The sequence below is a fragment of the Rosa rugosa genome, chromosome 5, assembly GCF_958449725.1.
Source record: "Rosa rugosa chromosome 5, drRosRugo1.1, whole genome shotgun sequence".
Classification (NCBI taxonomy): Eukaryota; Viridiplantae; Streptophyta; class Magnoliopsida; order Rosales; family Rosaceae; genus Rosa; species Rosa rugosa.
Genome location: NC_084824.1, coordinates 5,469,828 through 5,493,961, shown reverse-complemented (window position 1 = coordinate 5,493,961; position 24,134 = coordinate 5,469,828). Strand labels below are relative to the sequence as shown.

General features: G+C 36.9%; 2 protein-coding genes and 1 non-coding gene across 4 annotated transcripts; 1 reads left to right on the top strand and 2 right to left on the bottom strand.

Annotated features, from left to right (window-relative positions):
- Positions 1-1,236: 1,236 nt before the first annotated feature.
- Positions 1,237-7,404, bottom strand: LOC133708079 (uncharacterized). Of its 2 annotated transcripts, none has more exons than XM_062133528.1 (4): positions 6,880-7,404; positions 5,021-5,256; positions 4,080-4,824; positions 1,237-3,702 (listed from the first exon to the last, which is right to left on the bottom strand). In XM_062133528.1, the coding sequence occupies exons 2-4, from the start codon at positions 5,252-5,254 to the stop codon at positions 1,475-1,477; spliced, it is 3,207 nt and encodes a 1,068-aa protein (XP_061989512.1). In that variant the 5' UTR covers positions 5,255-5,256; positions 6,880-7,404; the 3' UTR covers positions 1,237-1,474. The 2 variants fall into 2 exon arrangements, with proteins under 2 accessions (XP_061989512.1, XP_061989513.1); XM_062133529.1 differs by lacking the exon at positions 6,880-7,404 and adding an exon at positions 5,822-6,090.
- Positions 7,405-16,101: 8,697 nt separating this feature from the next.
- TRNAN-GUU (transfer RNA asparagine (anticodon GUU)) lies at positions 16,102-16,175 on the bottom strand. Its single transcript has one exon. It is a non-coding gene; the product is annotated as a tRNA-Asn (tRNA).
- A 2,090-nt stretch (positions 16,176-18,265) lies between these two features.
- Positions 18,266-21,318, top strand: LOC133710620 (xylan glycosyltransferase MUCI21-like). Its single transcript, XM_062136733.1, has 2 exons — positions 18,266-18,803; positions 19,908-21,318. Exons 1-2 carry the CDS (start codon positions 18,665-18,667, stop codon positions 21,152-21,154), a joined length of 1,386 nt encoding a protein of 461 aa, XP_061992717.1. The 5' UTR covers positions 18,266-18,664; the 3' UTR covers positions 21,155-21,318.
- The last annotated feature ends 2,816 nt before the right edge of the window (positions 21,319-24,134 follow it).

Below are 24,134 nucleotides of genomic sequence, written 5' to 3'. Positions count from 1 at the left end.
CAATTAGGTTTATCTTTGTGTCATTCACTCACCATTATCATTATTATTGAATCAATCTGTGCTTTCTGTTAAGAAAAAAAATAAATTAAAATACTATTAAAGTATTGTAAAATTAGATAATGTATTGAAAGAAGAATGATAAGTATGTGGATTCTATTGTTTATTATGGGGTTACCTTGTGAGCTTTTGTTAAAGTTTATTTTCATTTAGAACCAATGAAACCTACTTTCATGTAGGCAGAAGAAAAGAAAATTTGGCAAGTCAACACACAACATAAAAAATGGAGTATATGTTGATGCATTTAAAAACCATGCAAAAAGCTAAAATACATAATATGCAAAAACCCTTTTGTTGGGTTTTCTTAGTGCAGAAATTAACTTTACATAAACTTTTTAGAGAAAAGAAGAAGATGATTAGAGAAGGTGGGGGTTTTAGTGTTTTACATAAAGTAATGGGTTGGCAAGATTTCATCGAATAGAGGAGGAGGAATGCCAATCAAGAGCTTCTATCTTCTTTTGTCCCTTGTTTGCTTTAGTTTTGATTCTTTTAGGTCAGAATATTACTTTGTCAATCCAAGTAAAAGATGGAAACCTAATTGGTGGGATCTGAGTTGGGACATGCTTAGCTAAAATGCCTTCCCAAATTTCTACAAAGAGATGGACAATGAAGCTAAACCCACTTTATCACAACCAAACAAGGCACATCATGTGGGTGCTTGTTCCCTGTGTTCACATGCTTATGTGGCAGCCACCAACAACATCATCATCTTAAGCCCAAATAATTCACTTACTTGAGGTTGACTGGTATGATCTGCAATCTGCATACAGGAACATGGGTTTTACTGGCAAAGGAGCTCAGTATAATTTAGGTAAAAAAAACAAAAACTCCCATTTTATGAGAAAGGAGAACACTCATTCCTTATTATTTCGCCATTGACACAGCTCTTTTTACAGTTTGATCTTATGGATTCACTTTTTAACTCGAAAATACAAGTTATATTTTACCCGTTGTAACTGTTCGTCTGCAATGTGGGTTCATCACTTCATCCCATTAAAATCTTTGTTGAGTTTAAACTTGGTTCATGTTTTGTTGCAGTAAGGATGTACTGTTTGAATGAACCAATTCGTGGAAAAGAAGAAAATAATTGGGAAGGTCAATAAGGAGAAGCATATTCATATCTGAAATAATGATAAGAGCACATCTGAATTCCCAGAGGAGTGGCAAAGCATAAGCAAATGAAAAAACGAACACTGGGATCTATCCGGGAATAAATCATGCAACATTATTTATGAGAATAATACAAAGATGGTAACCACCCAAAGAAAGAAAAATCAAGCCAACCCAAACTTTGGGCCAAGAAATGTACAGATAGGGCAATAATCCGAATGGCAAGCTCAACCTGAAGCCATGGATACAACACCCTATTTTCCTCTATAGAACTCAATCAAGAAGTTAAAGGTCTCTTCCCAAGTTTTTAGGTTAAAGGAAGAGAGGGAAGATTACCTGCCGCGCATCTTTGCCTACGGGGCCTTCTAGTAGTCTTACCCCAACCTGTTAGGCTTCTATCTTCCAGTGCCATTTCGGTATTACTAAACTGCTGTATCGGTGGAGTGCAAACCGGGATGGTGATCATAGGGGGTGAGGGACTCGCCACTGCTCGTCGCCTGCCCCTAGCACAACCATTTCTTGTTGAGTTCCTTCTTGCCAACCCCGATTGCCACGAAGGATGACCTGTTGCCCGCATCAACCCTCCAAATGTCTGGATATCTTCTGTTACCTCATGCCTTGACAAAGAAACAAGGCCGGGAAGGATATCCCTTTGGAAGTCCCGCCGCTGCCTCCCTCTCCTTGACTGGCCCCTTCGGGGCGTATTTGATAGTAAATTGGTTCCTGACTCTTCAAACTTTATATTTTCCGGAACCAAAGGCTTGGGCATGTAATCTTCTTCCTTGGTTTCCTTCAGTTTCAAAGTGAGGAATTCAAAGTAATCAAACTCTTCTACTAAAGATTCTTCAATACCTTCACTATCGTCACTCCTGAGAACAGTGTCAAACTTGTTCTCAAGATCATTCCCACATGTAGAAACTACGTCCACAAACCACATAAGAGGGTCAACTGAAGATGCTTCTGCTAGTTTGCAAGAGGATTCATCCATAGGATCAGGAGGACCGCATGATGAAATGGCAACAATTGCCTCTGCTGCTACTCTTGCAAGCTCATCTCGAGAAGGTTCAGTTTTTTTCTGTGGTAATGCTAAAGACATCTTGTTCTGCTTTTGTGCAGATGCTTCCCCATGAATGACATCATCCTCATCATCAGTCTCCGGAGAAATGGGGGCTTCCAAATCTATCTCCACTGCAATCTTCAAACTGCCTCTTGGAGCAGAAGGTTTCAAAGATGCTTCATCATCGCTGATACAGAAGTTCAGGTCAATGTGATGTCTGAAATTACCAAACTGTTTATCCCTTCTGTCTTCTACCACTACAATTTCTGCTACGCTCTTTCTGGCCAAGTCAGGAGCTGCAGTATCACAAGGCAAGTTGATGTCCAGCAATCTATTTCTTCTGTTATTTTCCACTTCACTCTCCGATGGGTGAGGAATAGACACAGAAGGGGAGGTGAGAGAAAAGGACTCATTCTTCAAAAGCTGAGACTTCTCAAAAATAGGAAATCCAAGAAGTTTTTTATTACTCGGGCTATCAGCTAGTTCAGTCCTCCTCGCCTCAACATCATTCCCGCATGAAAATGATTTTATACTCTGAGTAAAAATTTGATTGAAACCCTTTCCAGCTTCAATTTTATTGGATAAATTATTCACAGAAGACTGAAAGATACTAGGCTCACCGGTCTTAGAAACTCCGCCACCATTGGCAAACTCATTCTTACCAGCAGGCTTAGCTCTTAGCCACGGCAAAGCTGCAAGAGGGTCCTCATGCTTTTGTTCTCCACCCATGATCTTAAGACCTCGCTGGGGTAATTCTTCATTAGATGAACTGTTTGAAAGCATCACGTTCAAGTTTACTTCCTTTGCAGACTTCACATCCAAGAAATTTGAACCCTTGTAGTACGTTGCTGAACCATGACTCATCAAGTGTTCAGAACCTCCATTATGATTGCTACTGCTGCTCTGATAGTCACAGTTGAGAGAAGGAAAGCGGACCAGTTGCTCCTTAGACCCAGAAGAAGAACCATGATGAAACCCATTTTGGTACGGCAATTCACTTCCTGAACCTTGGTTAGATCTAGAATTGTTGTTGAGATTCCACCTGTCTCCGAAAATCCCATTACTCTGAACCGATGACTGGGAACTCTTACTCAAGGTAGCAGATGAATTAAAACATGGGTGAGCTTGAACTGACATTGACTTCTGGCTTAAGCTACTGCCTGGCTTTTCCCAAGAAGAAACCGAGTGAGTCCAGGACTTGGCCAAATCAGAAGAAGGAAGAATCGGATAAGGACTGGGCACATTAGATGCCACAAAGGTACTCGGGTGCTTGTTACTGGAAAACTCGTTACTTCTTTCGGAACTCTCAACACCAGAAATTTTCCTCTCTCTCCACAAATTCACCTTGCTTTTATCCGTCAAATAGAAATTTTGTTCATGAACATTGTTCACAGAAACTTGGACTGGCGGGGATGATATAGGCAACCTTTCCGTTTGCGGACACTGGGACACAGTTTTGAGGTTGCTTTTATTTGGCCCTGTAATACAATAGCAGCTAGCTAAAATTAACTTTGCAATGGAACAGCTCTATAACAAGAAATGCTGCAAGCTTAATACAAACCTCTGCAGACCCTAAGAAAAAGCAGCCAATAGGCCACAAAGCCCATAGCAGGTTGGCAGCTTATCCATTTATTTCATCTGTTATATCCTAATTATTTTAATTTTATTTTTGATAGTATTCTTGTTTCAAAAATAAAATACTATCAAAAGGAAGAAAATACTAAATTGCAAATTTTCCACACAAGAATTGGAGATAGCAATGCTCTTACTAAAACAAAAGGAAAGTAGGGTAAAGGCAGACATCCACAGGGGACAACTTAAGGTTCAATGCAACTTGTTGTATAAAAGAAAATACCTGATTCAAGAACATGGGAAAACCACCCATTTTTTGCTCCATCACCCAGAAGCTGTGACCTTGACTTAGCAGGCAGATCAGGGCCTTGAATCTTCCCCCGAAAAGAGTCATGGCCCGGAGGATCATTATATCCTGAAGCACTTGCTTCTTCAGGTTGAATGGGCTCATTCAAGTCAGCAAAACCATTTGCACCCCTTGGACATCTCTCTGATCTCAACGCATCCCCTGCAAAGTCAGACTTCCCGCCATCACCCAAAAAGACCTTCCCACCACCCTCAGGTGCGATTTTACAATTTTTAGTTGACAGACAACTAGGCATGCAAGAAACTTTCTCGTCACTGCACTCTTCCCCTTCTTCAGAATCTATGTACACATCAGCTGGAAGTTGAAGGTCAAACATTTTTTTCCTCACTTTTGTAGGTCTTGAATCCAACACCTCAACATCTTTTGAACTTATACCATTTTGACACGGATATAGACCATTTTTTGGCCCGTTCCCTTTAACAGCACTAGATTGAGAATGAATGCCTTCAACACCTGAACTTGACGGTCCCGCATAAACCGAGTTCACCAAAGGGAAGCTGGAATCAGGCCATTTCCGAGTATGTTCAGAAGTAATTTGAGATGGTAAGGGACTTGAGGATAATGATGCCTCCATGGGCATATGGTTTCTATGCAGTTCTTTTCTTTTGATTTCATCCATCAAGTCCCTTTGTATTCTGTACAGGCGGTGAAGTTCATACACCTGGATCACATGAAATTGAAACCGTTCAAGTGTCTTATGGAGTAGAAATAAAAATGAGCAAAGAATGCTGAAATCAATCTGCCTATGCCAATTGAGGTCCTTAAATATTGACCCGAATCGGCTTATACTGCAAGCATCTTGAACAAACATGGAAAATTATACCCACAGAAATAAGAAACCCGAGACTGGAATGCACCTGATTCTTAAATATGGCCTCATGCTGAAGCATTGTCTCCTTTACTACGTCTTTACCATACCCTTGATAAGTATCGACAGCGGCCCTTGGCAAGAAACCATTGTAATATTGAGTGTTTGGCAATGTTTTATCTCCATAGTATAAGGGCCAGCTACAATTGTTTGGATCCTCATTAAGATCCCTAACTGAGTAATACCCCGGCAAATAGCTTTTGCACTGCATTTTTGTTCCCATTCCTGGAAAACATGGAGGAACATACCAGTGCCAAATCAGAACGTATTAAACAGGAAGTTTTAACCAATAAAAAAAAATAAAAAAAAGAAGAGGAAATTGCTGGACAACATTAGCATGTAACAGAAATATATTTAGCATAACTATTCCTCCCAGCACTTTATATGACTTATCAGAACACTGAACAAAGATTGAGCAGTAAACTGTGTGGAAAAATAAAAGCAAGAAAGACTAGATCATTGAAAGTATTCAAAGCCAAGGAAATGCTACCGGCTGCTAAGTACTTAATTTAACTCTGAATATGATCCCAAAATGAGGAGATTATCATACCCTACAACCCCAACTTAGTTTAGTTTCACTGTGGTTAAATTGAGAACCTAATGTTTCTTCAATCAAATTACATAAATTCCATAATCTCCAAGAACTGTCAAACCACGTAACAAACGCTCAATCGTCCAAGTAATGCAAGTGACACCTAAAAAGGCTTGTAGACATTCTTGACTTGTATCCTCTAATTGAAAACTAGGCAGTGCCTAAGAATATCAAATAATGAATTGAAAATGTCCGTACTTGAAATAAATAATGAATGTTTCTGGGCTGTTCTCTACAGTATATTTTCTAAGAATAGCAAATTCAATTAATGCTTCTCGCTTCCTCCCATTCCCACTGACTTTGAGAGCTCTCTTGCACCAAATTACAACATACTGCTGCTAGGAAGAGCAGGAACCCACATTTCTCATTGACTTGAGGAAGTCAGTAACAACTGAGGGAACCAAGCACGAGGAGCTTCACATCCTCATGTAGCAAAGTTTATAGCTTTATTAGAAACATGAACCAAACCCTTCAACCAACAAAAGATGCACAAATGTAGACTTAATTATGATTACCAAATGTGCAAATGTTATCAAGAATCCTAATTATGAACAATAGTAATATGCAACCTTATAATTAACTAGAGGCAAGCCGGGTTAATTGGTATGGACTATGGATCCAACCAAGCTGGCATCCAACTCCCATTAGAAACCTTCACGAATCAGCGAATAGAAACTCAATGAACCAAACCCTTCAATTGTGAACCTAATGATTGCAAGCTCTAAGAAAACAAAGAAGGTTTGTCTTATTCTCAACTAATGAAGTAGAAAAACCCTCAACTGATGGATAATGCAATTAGAAGCATATAAGCAATAAATAGAGACTTGCAGCCTGTTGCCTTAGTTCCAGACACCATTTTCATACGTACCGGAACTTTTAGAAACTTCATGATCGGGCATGAAGTTTTAGATGCAATCAAATTATAGAGTAACAAAAGCTAACAGAACAGATCTAATCAGTTCCAATTGAACCAACATATATTAGCAACTATGATTATCCAGAACCTACAGTAACAAAGTCTAATTTCACCCAGGAAAAACATTTTAACACCCAACGAAGCAATCGATATAGAAAAGAACTGCAAATTGTTATAATTTCCCAAGTCCACAACTTGCAATGAGGAAACAAATGCATAAAAGTAAAACCCAGCAAATTATCCAAACTTGGTAACAAATTGGAAAACCCAATTAATCAAATCACCCAAAAAAGGTATTGAAAGAATCAAAATTTGCAGACAAAGCAGATAAGAATTTTACCTCAGACCCACATCCTATAATCACCTCTCTCTCCTCCTCAAGATTTAATCATTTTCAGCACAAGCTTCGCATCATGGAAAATTCAGAGTCTTATTGACTCACACTGTGAAACAAAAACAAAAACAAAAAAAAACAGCAGGCAAAGCAAAGCAGCTGAAAACTCTTTTATTTACACAAGAAACAACAAAGTTTGTGCCTTTGCAACACCATTCAAGAAGCTTAGATCGTCATCAGGTTGGAGAAGAAGAATAGAGAAAAGAAAAAAGAAAAGGAAGAAGATTTTCGATCTGCTGGGCCACTTCCTCTCTCTCTAAGAAAAGAAAGAATTGAGCTTTAGAGAGAGAAAGAGTTTATTTTTCTTTCTTTTCTGTTTTTTCTTTTTAGAGAGAGAGATCCCAGATAAGAAATCTTCACACAAACAAACGACCTTCTAAGAACAGTGACATGAAATTTGTCAACATCCGGTCTCTTTTTATTCTCTGCTTTTTCTTCACTTCTCTCTCTCTCTCTCTCTCTCTCTCTCCCCTATACTTATTTTCTCGTCCTCAATATCAGAAACAATTTCTTTTCTGAGGTAATGAAAAAAAAAAGGGCATTTCTAGATTCTCTCCACCTTCCTTGCTTTTGGTACAGATATTAAAAAATAAACATTTCACCATTTAAATAAACCCCATTAGACTCCGAAAGATGCATATATATTATTGCAACCCTTATATGTTTATACACACACATATATATATATATATATATATGCATACATACAAAGCCTGCATTACTGCAACAACAGTCAACAGGCAAGGCTTTGCTTTACAACAATACAATCCCTTTTTTTTTTTTTTTTTTTTTTTTTGGCTTTCTGGGTTGGTTGTTAAAAGTCCCCCTAATTATCTAGTACAAAGCAAAGCACTGAAATTTTTTCCATATAAAGAAGTGTTTAAAATGGTTTAACACACAGGAAGACAGGAGGTGGGTCCCCCTGATACTAATGGGAAGGGGATGAGGTTGTTTTTACTTGAGAAGTTGAGATTTAGGGACAGGGGATAAATGCCCTTCTGAGTGGATTTTATTTACGAGAATGGGATTTGATTCTTCTGTTGGCCTTCGATTGGCGGATCCTCTGTTTTCTTGTAACTGGGTAACCTCGTTAAAGAAATCAAGCCTACAACACACGTGGCGTTTATTCAAGGACGCCTTTAGATCACGCCAGGTCAATCAGAATGTTGATCACTTTATTACACGCAATTAATACTTTTTCTGTTCCTGAGAAAAAGGTAAAACCTTAAAGGATTATCTTTACTTTTTTTTTTATTTAACATGAAAATTACACTACATAGAAATTTACAAACATGGCTAGGCGTCTCTGTACCTGCCTCCATCTCCGATGGAGAAAAATTTATGCCCATCCCTTGGTGTCGCAGCTTTCGGGTACGGTCCAGGCCGTCCTTCCCGTTTTTTCTTTTTTTCTCCTTGAAGGTGAGATCGGGGACTTTCCCTTCGTCTCAAATTGTTTCACAACAGGGCTTGCGGCTGAGTTCCATTCGGCGACCAACTGAACTGGTGGTTGCTGGATCTGGGACCCAGGACTTTTCACTGTTTCAATTGAGCCGGATTTGGATCGGGTTTGGTTGGAGTCCTTTCTCCAGGGATGGCGACGACGACACTTTCACTTGGTCCGACATGTGGAGAAGATGCAAGGCTACCGGAGTTGTGGGGAAGATGAAGGGCAGCCAGAGGCTTACTCTTCAGGGGGCTATGTGTCTCCCCAAGCTGTTGATGCAGGCGACATCTCTCTGTCTGGGTTGGCTATTGCTATGGAAGTCAAGGTCGTTGATTTGGCTCGATCGACTGGTTCACACTTGTCATCTGGTGGCGTTGGAGTAGGGAGTTGTCTGGTTCCTTGGGGCAGGTTGACCGGAGGCATGGTGGCAGGTGGGTGCGGCGATGGCGGCACGACCAGAGTCATTCATGCGTTGGCTACAATGGTAAACCCTGATTGGGTTTGGGCTTGGATCTACTTTTCTGACTTGGGCTTGGGCCCTAATGAGTTGTCTAAGGCTGCAGAATGTGGGCTTCTTCTATTCTGGATTCGCGTTTGGGATCCCGGTGGATTTATTATAAAGATTTGGGATCCAGGACGACAACCTCGAATTATTATTTCATTTTGTTAGGTAGCAAATTTCATAATCTCTGAGGGTTTTTTTATCTTGCTTCGGAGATTACTGATTTTTGTTTGGAATTAAAGTGCGTGAACTGTCTAAAAGGTGGGTGTACTGGGGGTATAGTGGGTTCTTGTTCTTGTTTTAGAATAGGAGTCTCAGGGTACTCTGAGAAACGATTCTTTCTGTCGACCCCTTAGGGGTGTTTCGTTTTTGTACTGCTTGCTGAATCTATATAATGGGCTGACCTCCTTTCGTCAAAAAAAAAAAACTTCGTCACATTAATAATTTAATACTTTAAATTCAAAATCCAATGAAACTAATCAAGATTATCCATAATCCTTGCTGATTGTGAGGGTAAACACTCATCATGCTCATCGTTAGATGTGGATGCTCTTAAACTAGAATTGAGTGTTAGTTTGACCTACCCGTTCACCAAACAAACGAAAAAACAAAAGCCCTTCACCAACAGAATAGTTTAACCATTCTAAAAACCATAATTTTCTATTGAGCAATAAGTATATTTTACATTATTGGTGTATTCTTTGCTAGTTTTATGATTACACTTCTAGTTTAGAGTTACATGGTTATATCGGTTAAATACATAATAATTGACTTGTTTGTCACAATCTACAGTTGTCAATTTCAAAACATATCGCAGCTTAAAGGCATGACAATTTGCGACGAAATTGACCGTATCGACTTATTAAACAACTGAAAGATATAATAAAATTTTTAATTACTCATCCTAAATATTTTAGGGTCATGAATTTGACTCTCGTAGTTATCTACAAATGATATATGATAAAAATGAGAATATGATAATAGATATTAAACGGTTACATCACTTACATGTAACTTCCAAATGTACCTTTACCTACTTTACCGTATAAAGAAGATTTCAACTTCAAAAATTGAAAACACATATAGTACATTTGGAAACATGGATACAAATCCAACAAGCAAAGATTGTCCTGGACCATACGATGGATGGCTTTACAGAAGTGCAGTCAATCATGTTTAATTGAATGATCAAACTGTCCATCCCATTTTCAGAGAAAAAATCAACTTGGCACCCAGCCACTTCAAGAAACCCATATATACATGGAGGATCATGTCTCCAACCCTATCGCAAATTCCGCCCCCAAAAAACAAAACCATTTTGCAGTCTTCTCGTTTTCATGAGTTTTATATCTCGTCATCAATATATACAAGTATCAGTGTGGATCATCTCCATGGAATGCTATACTACATCTCCATAATAATAGACTTGCGGGAATTACCGAGTTTTGGTCTATTATTGTGTGAAGATAATCTATTATTTTATAGAAAATCGACTCTAGTTCTATATTACTGTATTGAAGCTTAATACATTGCAACAATCTTACATTTTCTACTACTACTAGAACAAGAATATATAATTATAATTTATAAATTATTTAGCAATGCATAGTGATCGTTAATTGATCAAAATAAGCGGTAAAACAAGTTTGATTCATACAAAACATACACAAATATTTAACGACACACTCATTCACATGTTTAAGTACAAACTAACACCCTAATCCATCCAACCTAACATGTCGACATGTGATTAAGTTGGTCAAGTAATCAAACAATCATTCTAGATATTTTTGAAAGAAAAAAATTATAATTTTTCCAAACCTTAGACCTGAAAAAATGTGGTCCTTTATTTATCATATGGTCACTTTCATGGAAAATGTGTGAAGCTTTCCAACTAGTGGAAGATTTGGGTTTAACTAGATGTGAAGGGCCCCACATTGGTTTATGATTTGTTATGGATTGATGACCCACTATTTGAAGACTCAAGGTCTTGTTAATTTTTCATTTAGTGTCAATGAATGCAATTTTTTTTTGCAACTCTTTTTTTGGGGGAGGGAGGGGTAAATGTAAATTATACAAAAGCTATAAAGGGAATCCAAGAATTACTTGAATGTATTGAATAAGGCTGGTTACATCATAGTGGGCTGGGTTTAGCCCGGTGTGTTATTAGGCCATAAGTCCAACCGACCAAAATTGGGAGGCTTTGAGAAAAACCGAACCGAGTTCTGTTCGAATTTCTCAGTTTGGACAAGATTGGTTGGGTTAATAAGTATTTGGTCGGTTATAATTGTTTTTTTTTTTTACACTTGATAAAATGACTTAACTTCCATCAACTTAAAAATATGTTGTTCGGTCGGTTTATCAAACTCACAGACATTTCCATCTTTATTGTCTAAATATAGTTGAACCGGTCAGACCAACTCCGTCGGTTTTCTAATTTTCCAAACCTCAGTTTGTTAGGGACAAATAAATTCAGATCTTATAAATTAATGGTAATGAATTCTTTCAGATCTACTCTACAGTCTACACTTTTCTTCTGAGAAAACAGTTGCAAAAGCCAACTCAGTTTTTTACTTTATTCCCTTGAATAGGGTAACCCCACCTTACATTGGTTGTTTTCATCTACAAGAATTGAAAGCAACATTGAATTGGGTACATTTCAATTACAGTATAGCAATCCTTTTGTTTGAAATAAATGGAAATGTAGTAAAAGGTTCAGGTTTCGCTGTCGACCACGAAAAGATGAAGCAATTATTTCCATCTTCAAACTTTTTGCAGCTGAGAAGTTTAAGAAAGTTTAAACCATATCCTAGTCTCAAACAGAGTAATTACATCTACCACTAGAAATGAAATTTTGTCTAAACATGCACCTCGCCGCCATTAGCAATAGTTCGCTTATCACGTTTGGTTCCTTAAATAGTAATTTTGTTTTTAATCTTATACCAATGAACATAAACAGAAAAATATAAGCAAAAATTTTATAAATAGAGTAAAAGCTCTCGTATGCTTCACTTTTAAATTAAATAAGTTAGTGCGACTTCACATTATTCAAAGTCGTTTTAACAATCAAGTATTATGCTAAAAATTCATCGTGTTTGCCACGCAAACACAATCAGTCAGAAATTCCAGCATAATAGAGCAGGTATGCTCCACGGACCCTTTAACACATCGTGATAAGAACAAAATCTTGCTATGCTGTCAGTTAATACAGTACTTGATATGATATGGTTGTTATCTCCACCTTAACTACATTTGAAAGAAATTTCATCGAACAAATATCGAAATTATAAATATCAAACTAATTACCCCCAAATCGTTATCTATTATATCACCACGCATATATGAGAAGGTTATGATTGCATTTTTTTCCTTTAAGGCAGTAATTAGAGGCATATCTGAGATAACACCTTTTTAAAGTTGAAAACAACATGACGTAGGTAACCAAATTCTAGATCGAAAAGACAACATCATGTTTGATTTGACCGGAAATAAAAATTAAGCATAAGTTTGGGCCTTATTCTCATGGACCTCTTGGACATAACATTCCTCCCAGTTTTTTTTTTTTTTTTCGTAAATTTTTTTTTTTGGTATTTTTCACCACAGGCCTTTTCTGTAATTACATGTCCTTTTCCGGAAGAAAAAGAAAAAAAAAAAAAAAAAAAAAAAGAGAGAGTTTGAGAATAAAGCCGCGTTTGGACTTTTTCGAACCGAAAAGGATTCGAAACAGAATCCCAGCATATATCTGCACCCAGAAATATCAAAGTGGACAAGTCAATTCGAATTTACGCAAAAACCAAATAAATCATTTTCAGAGTAATTGAGGTTTAAACGAGTTGGTGAAAGATTGCAGCATAAATGATCATCATCGATCAACAGAATTAGGCAAATGTCAATTATTGTAACGTCCATAGCTGTCCTTAGAATAAGCCTGCCACATTAGTGCATGTCACAAGGAAAATATAAGGTCATGGCCAAAATGGGCATAGATTTGAGAGAAATTAATGCTTCCATACTTGTTTTCTAGATCTGCAAAGGGAAGAAGAAAGCTTGAAGTGTCACCACACAAATGTGTAAGAAAGAAAATGAATCCACACTTATCATTATACATGACAATACAATTGTATTAGGGGCATCGGACATGACATCAGTATTTATCTCCACCTAACCACCTTAGATACAGATAAGTCTCGAATATTGTACTAAAAGATCTCGATCCCTTTAGAAGTGAACCACTCACCTATATATTTTTTTATTTGTATTTGTTATGAGATTTTCTCTTGTACGTCAAATTCTTAGTCCGCATCAAATCACAAACTAATTAAAATGTGACTATGTTAAAAAAATGTTCGATTTCGTCTAATCACAGAGACAGTGTCAAACTTAATTACAAATAAGGTGATTATCTGACAAGTGTCTTTTAAAACAATTTAGTGTTATTGGCTGGCCAAAGAACATTTATAATAATGTCAAAGATATCATTTGAGTCACCTCTTCTTTTCAAATATATTCTTTAATAAAACAAATTTTCTTGTAAATGCTTCAACTTTCTGGAGGCTTTTGTTTTGTTCTAAAATTCACACAGACATATCCTAATTTCTAAGTTATTATTGCTCCGAACAATGTTTATATCGACTCAATAACGGCGTTTTTGTTAAGCTAATTTGTTCTGCTCCATCAGAGAAAAATGTTTGTTCTTATAAATATAAACTAGCATGGCCTACTCACTATGTGTGTGGAGAGAAGTTAAAGATAGTGGAAAACTTTTCATAAAACAACCACGTTTTCTACTATTTTTTTATTTTTATTCTTTTATTTTCTATTTTACAAATTACTATACTATCCTTATTGATTAGTTATATTTCATAATTTGTTAATATATAAAAGTTAAATTAGTAAAAATTTTCAATTTTAAAGAGTAAATTCTTTTTTTTTAATAATAGTATAGAAAAAAAACAATAAGAATTCACCCAGAAAATTAAATTCCAATTCATCACGGAAAGGGACCAAACCGTCATAGACCGGACAACCCTGAGATTCCAGTGCTTTGTCCGTACATGTCTTTCAATCTTGCGGCGAAATTCCTATCTATTATTTTTCGTTTTTATTTTAAAAAGAAAAAGAAAAAGAAAAATTCTACACTCAATCTCAAACTCTCTCTCTCTTCTGTCTCAAATCCCCATGTCGATCTGTGTCCACGATTCTTGGGCTTCTAAACTGAATCCGCCTGCCTATGCAAAAAAAAAGGCCTTATTTTCAACGAATATAACGAAACTGCCATTTTATACGCGGTATGACGAAAACGCCCCTGGTTTGGGTGGGGAATGGGAATGGGAATGGGTCCCCACATTGATGGCATCTCATCCCCTCTGTGTCTCCTCCTCCCAACTCCCGAGAATATCTGACAGCAGAGCAACATCTACTTTTCCTCCGGCTTTTTCGAGAAAAGTCCGGTCAAAACTGCGCGCCTCATACCATCATTGTCCTTCATTCATTCATCGCCTATTTTTTCTTTTTCTTTTTTCTGGTTTAATTTATTTTGTTGAATTTTTCTCTGTTCCTTCTCTGAATATATATTTATTAATGTTCATAACATTGTGTACTTCAGGACGCATAATGTACTTGTTCGTTGTAGAAATTGTATTTTCTGTCGGTGATGACAGTCTCTTAAGTATCGTCAACACATTATTCAATATATTGTCTTATTAGTGGTAGACAGCTTCACACCGTTAAGAAATTAGTCTAAATGAGTTAAATTATCATTTTAATTAGTACAAATTATTAGTAGATGTTCTAATTTCAACTCTTCATTTCACAAGAGTTTACCAGCATTACAAGAAATGTGGTTGTATTATTATGTCATAATGCCATAAAAGGGGTTTAAGAGGTCATGTCCAAAATTTGCTTGGTTTGATTTATATATTCAAAAAAGGTAATTGGTACGTGATGATTTGTTCCTTTGATTTGTGTTAAGGTTCCCACGGACAACGTACTACTGTTTACAAACAGAGTATATGATGTTGAAGTGTGCATGTTGGCCACACAAGTCTCAATTATTAAGATGAATTACACATTTACACTGGTTTGGTATACTATGCAAATCATTGCCAATCGAACCCGATAACATTTTCACTTCATGACACTAGTTAAATAATCACCTTAGTGGTAGATAGTTACTTGTTGCGAAGAAAACAGGATGTTTGTGTTTTAGTCAAATTTAACTCAATTCTATAAAGGTATGTAGTGAGGTATTTATGTGAAATGTCTGCAGTATGTTTATCTTTACAAAGTACGTTAAATATTATTAAATAAGAAACTGAAATTGCGCAATTCAAAATAGGTAAACAAAAAATAATCAAAACAATCACATTTTGTTTTTTAATTGGAGGGTGGTTCAAGAGATGTGACGGGGTTCAAGACAACAAAAAATGGGAACAATTGTTGCCTTGTTGGTTGACAACCCCAAATCCCAAATATAGAATTATGTAAATGGTATTTGAGAAATTTGATTAGGGAAACTCTTGGGATGATAGGGCCCTAAACTAGGGCAGGCCCAAATTCTGTACGTGCATATGTGCAGACTCTGCATTTTCTCATATTTTGGCGGCACAAGAACTACTTAAATGGTAGCAGTGCAGGACAAGATACAAGAGAATGTATATGGAATCGATCTTGACAAAATAATATATATATATTTTTTTCAAGCCTGTAAAATGAAATTGAAACTAGAATACACTCACATACAGAATCGCTTAGCTATTAGTATATATGCATGGTCAAAAACATAGAATAATTACGTGTTCGCCGTTGGGTAGTAAGTAATCTAGATTGTCTATAAAGGCGAAATGTATTTGCTCAAATATAGACCTGTAGACTGTTCTGAGTGCAATAAAGTGAGTAGTCTCTTGTACTATTCTAACCTTCGGCTAGGATCATATTGTATATATGCATGGTCAAAAGCATAGAACAATCACTGTATATATACATAATTAAACAGTGCTTGAAGCTAGGAAGATGACCGCATATATATATATATATATATATATATATATACAAAGGAGAAATGGAAACTACTTACTAGACTCTTGTTGAAATCGTAGTATTCACCTTTGAGAGATAGAGTATCCAAGATAATGCAAAACTGACTCTGCAAAAGTTATAAAGTTAGGTCACTGCAAGCTGACTTAACCATCTTTATTGGCTAACATTTATTAGTCTGCAAAAACGCTAGAAGGAGGGTTCGAACCTCCGACCTTGTGGTTAACAGCCACACGCTCTAACCAACTGAGCTATTCCAGCTTCATGATTGATAAACTTGAAAATAATATATATCACTTCTTTCATCTCCACTATTCCTCATTCATTATAAAATGCCAATTCACATATTTTGGATCTCACGTGCTTTTTAAGATGTTCCTTTGAATTTTGTGTTTCTATTTTGACAAAATGAATTTGATACAATCAATTCGGAAAAGCACTAAAAATTTTAATTGGTTTTGACCAGAGTATAACATCGACTAAATGAACACCTTAAATAATTTAATCATAACTTAAAATGAAGAAAACAAACTAATGAAGGATAATTACGAATATAAACATGTAATACCACGTGATTCAGGATGTTGTTAACCACAAAAATAGTCAAACCATCTATGAAACCCTGACCACAGTAAAAGACTCCAATACTGAATCTGACTCCACAAAAATAGTCAAACCATTCTATGAAACTCTGATCTAATCATTGTTAACGGTTAAGAGCGGGTTCACTTCTCCCTACCCAACCCAACCCAACCCATTCAACCCAAACCCAAGCTCTGTCAAATTTACTTTTTACTGTTTTACTGGTTAGTGGTAAGTGGTAACAAGAACGATTAGGGAATTTGGTGACGTCAAACAAAATTCAGGATGAATAGGTGGGCCCTATGCGGATCTATTGCCTTCCAATCACTGCCCTACGCGTCAGAGGTATCATCCCAGGTCTTCGTCTATGAGGTGGGGTCCACCGTATCCAACCATCAGACGTCTGCTCTCTTAGAAGTGTTGAAATGCAGAACCTGCTATCCTCTGCGGACGGGTCCAGTGGCTTCGTATGATTTTGTATTAGGAATATTGTTTTTTTTTTTTTTGAAAAGATTGTTTTTTGTTTTTGTTTTTGTTTTTGAAAAGATTGTTTTTTTTAATTGTATTAGGAATATTGTTTTTTTTTTAAATAAATTTTTAAATTTTTTTTATCACGAGAATTGTTTATTAATGTGTTTTCTTTTTAATTTTCAAAATATTTCAGAAAATATTTATAACCTATTATCCGGTGTAAAAAAATATTTCTGACTAGATGCTAGAGAGAGCACTCATTACCTGCATTTAGACTTGTAAATGGATCGGATTTGGAACGGATCGACCTAAATCCAAATCCGTTTACTAATAAAAAATTCAACCCAAACCCGCTCCTTTAACACGGCAGATCGTTGATAGCTCGATCAAAATCCGTATCCGTCGGATTAACGGATACCCGATCCGCTAATCCGATCCGTTTATAATTTTAAATATTTTTAAAATTTAAATAGTAATATTAAATTTATATCATGATACCTAAAAAAATATTAATAAAATATTAAAAGAACATGAAGAGTATCACCGATAGTAGAATTACATTATCAAAATATTCCCTACACAGCTACACCCGATAAATTAAGAGAGAGATGTTTAGAGATGTGTACGAAATTAATTGTGCTTCTACAACATTCTTAGCTTTTTGGTAAACTAAACAAAACCTTTATCAATAATGCTTCTTGGGTGATGGACTCTGTTTACGAAGACCGTCCTTAGGTTTTTGCAAAAGAATTGTATTAGAAATTCTTTATATAAAATATTTTATATTAAAAAAATAATAATAATGTACTAATAAAAAATAATATTTTATTATTATGAAAACGGATCGGATCATTAACGGATCGGATCGGCCCGAACTCCAGGAATAGGCCCTGATGGCGTAGTTGGTGATAAGTGCTAAGGACACCCCAAGGTCTCCATCCCAGCATATCCAACTACCACCGCCGCCGGCCCATGTCATCGCAAGCCAACACAGACCATCACAATTTCGGCCATCGCCGCCGTAGGCGCCATCAACCAAACCATCACTGGTCATGTTTGAGAGTTCTGTCGAAAGCTGTCTTCGTTAGATAAGAGTTTTTCAATATTTGAGATCTCATATGACTAAAAATCTAGATAAAAGAACTTCTATTTTCGTTTGAAATTTTCAATCAATTTCCATTAATGTTACGTGAATTGTAATGTTGATTCGGGTCAACCGTTCTGATATATGTTGACTTCCATAAACCGTAATATGCATCAAACTTGATTTGGTAGCTCAATTAATTTGTGACAAAGTACGTGGTTGTAGAATATAGAAATAAAGCTGGTACATTTCTTCTAATAAAGAATCTTATTCTCCCCCAACTGTTTAAAAAAAAAATCTTTTTCAATGCCCCCAGAGAATCCCACAAAGCCTTAAATCAGAGCCTAATGTACCTGCTGTGAGATCATAACAATTTTGCAGCTATCAAATGCCTCCCACACCATCTCATTATTTCTCTGCCTCGCTCCTTCCCCAAGCACAAGGTCCCCGAATTGTTTTTTCATAGATTATTTGTGTTTTTTACTCAGAATTAGAGTAAGAACCACCCTTTGTCAATCAATTCGATCGGCAAGAAGTTATCGTGTGGTAGAGAAACTTTGATTCGGAGGAGTAGAAGGAAGAAGAAAATCGATTGTATAGGTCATAGATAGCAATGAACAAGAAAGAGTCAATAACAGCGATTTTAGGCGTGTCGCTCTTGGTGGTGTTGTTTGTTTGCCACATTAATCTCTCGGCAAATTTGAGGTTCAACTTCGAACTCATTCACTCACTTGCAACTACTCCAAAACCAGGTATGCTCAAGATTGAAATCTGGATCAATTCGATCTCTTGCACGCTACAATTCTCTGTTCTTGCTTTTCTCTTTTTCCTTTTTGCACACTGGTCTGGTTAAACATGTGCTAGTTGTCCTAATTAGGATAGAAAGCATTAACAACACTACAAGGCAGGAATCTAAATCAAATAGCAATGACAAAGTGCACAAGTATTACAGACTAAAAGGAAATTAAAGATTTGGATGATGTATCGACATTTTCGATTTATACTCATCGACACTCTGGTACATAAATGAGATAGTTGTTGAGTGTAAAAATGTAGCTTTACACCTAATCTTGCACTCTTGAATAAGGCTGCTGTCTCACGCGACTAGACAAATATAACAACACAACTGAAGTGTGCCACATTAAGAGTGCATCCCGCACTATAGTGTAACACAATATAACATCATTATTTGACACTCGAATATTAAGTTGTCTTAGTGTCACATTGCAAAACGGTCTCACTAAAGATTCATTCATTGGCCACATTAGCAATATTTTAACATAGTAATGTAATTGTTTCTCTCTAAATGTTTAGAATTTATGGCTTTGATAACACTTTTGTAATTTGGTGCAGAAGCTTTAGAAGTAGTGGGTAGGATAATGTGTTTAGGACAAAGTATTTAAGAGCTAGAAGTTGGGAGAAGCTGTTATTAGGGCAACTATGTTAGGAGGGTATGATTTTGGAGGAGAAGTAAATGAAACAGAGGAGGGAATGATAACAATACTTTGAAACTTTCAATTGTATTGCTTAACTTTTTTCTTTTTCATTCATTTATTGCTTGATTACATTACATATTTATAGACCGTGATGGATCATTCTAGACCTTGCTAGACTTGTTAGATAGTTCTAGATCTTAGTTACACCTCCATGACCAATCTAGAGCCTTACCACAAATACATGATAATTCTAGAGACTTCTTTCACTAACAAGATCATTTTAGATCATATTCTAGATTACTCTAGCAACTCTTAGACTTCTCTTAATTGCTCTAGACTTCTCTAGATTGATGTACATTATTTTAGATAGTTGAATGTGCATTAACCTTCAACATAAATGTTACTTGTTAATGGTTGTAGATATCTTCAAACGCTTAGCACCGAGATCAAATACTAGCGGCCGGAACCCTATCAATTCGACACGTTTGCCATCTTCGACATCAACAAAGATTAGATGCACCCGTTCTCACAAATACTACGATTTCTGTTTCATCGACAGCCCAACAGTTCTGGACCCCACAACCTCCACGTTATTTGTAATGGACTCGACAGGCCCAACCTTGGTGGAAAAAATCAAGCCCTACCCACGAAAACATGAGAATTCGACAATGTCGGGAATCAAAGAGCTCACCCTCACATCAGGCCCACCAGGCCCAAAATGCCAGGTCCAACACAATGCCCCGGCAATTGTATTCAGTGCGGGCGGGTACACCGGAAACTTCTTCCATGATTTCAATGATGGGTTCATCCCCCTCTACATCATAGTCAATTCGATTCTCTACGATCAAGATCCCGTGCTCGTGATTTCCAAAGCACGTGATTGGTGGCTTCAGAGGTACTCAGATTTGCTACAGGTTTTTAGCGAGCACCCAATTATAAACCTTGATAATGATACTGCCACCCATTGTTTTCGTTCTGCCACCGTGGGTCTAATTTCTCATGGATTTTTGAACATAAACCCCAAATTGTTAAAGACCCCCAAGACACTGCCTCATTTCCATGCCATCCTAGGCAAAGCCTTTGGCCAAACTGCCCAACGCTTCTACCGTCAGCGCCACCACAATGAGCGGCCACGCATAGTGTTAATTAGTCGAACGGTAGGCGTCGGCCGAGCAATCTTGAATCAAGAGGAAGCGATGGAAGTGGCAGACAGAATAGGGTTCGAGGTGATTGTTTATGAGCCAAGTTCAAGGACCGATTTGCATGTAGCATATGACTTGCTTAGTAATAGCCATGCAGTGGTTGGTGTTCATGGTGCGGCCCTTACTCACTTGTTGTTCATGCGGCCGGGGACGGTGTTCATGCAAATTGTGCCGCTAGGGACTAATTGGTTGGCAAAAGTGTGCTATGAAAATCCAGCTAGGGCAATGGGGCTGGAGTACATTGACTATAGGATTACCGCGGAGGAGAGCAGCTTGGTAGAAACTTACGGAAAGGATGACATTGTGGTTAAGAATCCGGCAGCTAAGATTGGTCCTAATTGGTCCATGGAGATTATGAAGATTTATCTCAAGGAACAGAATGTCAGGTTGGATTTGGATAGGTTTTCTTGGTTTTTGAAGGCCGCTTATGACAAGGCCAAGAAGTTTATGGACAAGGAAGGATAGGTACTGCTTTTCATGTTCCAATTACTCGTACAATGAAAGTGATCGTTCGATGTTTCAGTGTCACTGAGTAGATATATGCTTCCTTTCAAATTTAATCGTTACAACTTACAACGCAAGTTTATCAATAAACCAAAAGAAGTAATCCGTTTGTACTTTGTTATGTACATTCATGTGTGTAATTTATACCAGTGTTTGAAAAAACAAGGATTGAATGTATACTCATAGTATAGTGTTGCAGTTAAAGATCTAAATACTATATATACGGCAAAAGGAAAGAAGTTCACTCATTCTTTGGAGAAAGATCAGCTACAATATAATATATAAATGATAATTGTGAGGTGAACTTGGAAGACTCACGTACTAGCTCTACTCTACAGTCCTTTAAGTGCTTGGATATATAGTCCAGATTGCAGGTGGGATGTTCCTCTGTTCATGCCAAAAATTTAGATCAGAGTAATGCTGGGTGAGCATAAATCGAAGACACCCAAATCAAGTGGTGCTATAACCAACTCTGTGATTTCATGGAAATCTTCTGTGTAGTATATGGAATTCGGTTGGACATTAGGACAATCTGAAGCCGAAACAGAGATGGAATAGTTGGCACCTGCAAACAATGCCTCATCTCCGATGCTTTCTACCTTAAACCGGCTTTGCAATGGATTCGTCTCTATCGTTGAAAACCACCTTGTAAACCTTGAAGCTCTTGGTGCAGAATTGTAACCAGATACGGATCAGGAGGAGATTTTAACTCCACAACTCTTAGAACTTGGTATAGATCTCCTTTCGTTGATTCTACAAGATATACCCTATCCGCCCAACATGCGAAAGGAGCACGATTTTGCCTTGAGGCATACGTAACACCTTCGATTTTGACGATGGAATGTCCTTCAACGAAGCCAAGGTGTTATAATGATCAATAGCGTTGTACATTGCTACAACCACAATGCGGTACGGATTCAGAGTCGGATCGCCGGATAAGACGAATGGGTTTAGCCGGATAAGATAACCCTTGGAAACCGGCTCTTTCTGATGCCGGCATTCCATTTGTAATAGCTCAATCTCAAGAAAGGAAGACGAATGGGTGGCACATCTTTTCTGAAAGTGTTCACGAGAGTTACATCCAGAAGAATTGCCAGCTGCTGATTTATTATCGAAACTAGAAATTCTTCTACAAAACCATGACTATTTTTTTTTTTTTTCAATGAGCCGGAACATTAATCTTTTATGATGTTGTGATCACATTATGAATGTGCTATAAGATAAAAATTGACCATTATTTATCACGTCTTTACCATGCGAATAAGACTAAAATATCTCAGCATTACTTCTTTGATACATATGAAATTGTTAAAGAACAAACCAAAGATTAGGTTTTACAAAAGCGCAAATAGTTTTATAGCTAGCTTGCACATCATTGAGATATTTGAAGAAACTAATTATCTAACATGCTATTTGAAGATGATTTTGATAGCTCTGAAGTGAAAGATTGTTCAGAATTGGTGTAAAAATTGAAGAAGATGAAGAACAAGTTATGAACAAATTGACAAGGAAAATGAAGGAACCTACTTTCTCGATTTTAAATACGTACAAGGGATTCTTGATTATAACAAATGAGAGAATCTCCCCTTGTGTGTGTGTGTATATATATATATATATACAACCCTTCTTGGCTACGGACGTCAGTTCCTAAGCTAAGGAACGAATTTCCAATTTTGACCCACTTTTTGATCACATTTTCACATCTTAACCGTTCAGTTTTTAGGTATATATGAGTAGATCACTTCTGCAAATTTTCAGCCAAATTGATGATCGTTAAGGAATCCAAAACTGCAATTTACCATTATAAACACGAACGGTTCTGGTTTGACAGATTCAGTTCGTTCGTGTAAATTGCAGTTTTGGATGCTTTAACAATCATCAATTTGGCTGAAAATTTGTAGAGATGATCTATACATTAGGACCTAAAAACGGAACGGTTAAGATGTGAAAATATGATCGAAAAGTGGGTCAAATATGGAAATCCGTACCTTTTGCTTAGGTACGGATATCCGCACCTGAGCAAGGTTGTGTATATATATATATCAGCCAAAATGATGATCGTTAAGGCATTTAAAACTGCAATTTACAACAATGAACACGAACGGTTCCGGTTCGACAGATTCGGTTCGTTAGTATAAATTGCTGTTTTGGATGCCTTAACGATAATCAATTTGGCTAAAAATTTGCATAAGTGATCTATACATTATGATCTAAAAACTGAATGGTTAAGATGTGAACATGTGATCGAAAAGTGGGAAAAAACTGGAAATCCATTCCTAAGCTTACCTCCGTTCCACACACACACACACCATGCAACTCACTATTAACTTAAGAGTTAACTGATTTCACTATAATAATTGAATGCTTGTCCTCTTGTTGCCGATGAACTGTGAGGATTAGCTTCAAGCTAACTAGCTTTATTTTCTGCGCGCATTCCCAATTATTCACTATGTCTAAGAGTTGAAGATAATTTGAATAGCAGTTAAGGTGGTTTGAACAACCCAAAATTATTTTAAATTAAATTTGATTTGACCAGTTCATTTCTAGTTATTAAGTTATCTTCGACAAACGACTGAGGGAATAAAAGTTAAGAAAAAAGATCAAGATGGATCACATGCGCATAAGAAGCTTTTGACAAAAAAAAAAAGAACTAAAACCGGTTCACAAAGTGCATGTGCTGATTTGCATGTACAGTATTCTCTATTATGTGCTAACTTTATTCTAATTGCATTTCATGACCTAACTAGTTGGGAAAACTTAATTAGAAAGTAAAATAAAGTTAGTCACATCGGTTGAGATGTGGATATACGACCGAAAAGTGACCCTAAATCCTAACTTCGCTCTGAAATTTCAAAGCGAGGCATCGCTCTGGATAGGATATATATATATATATCAAGTGCGGACGTCGATGCAGCAGGCGACTTCCAGGCGGCGGCGCGGG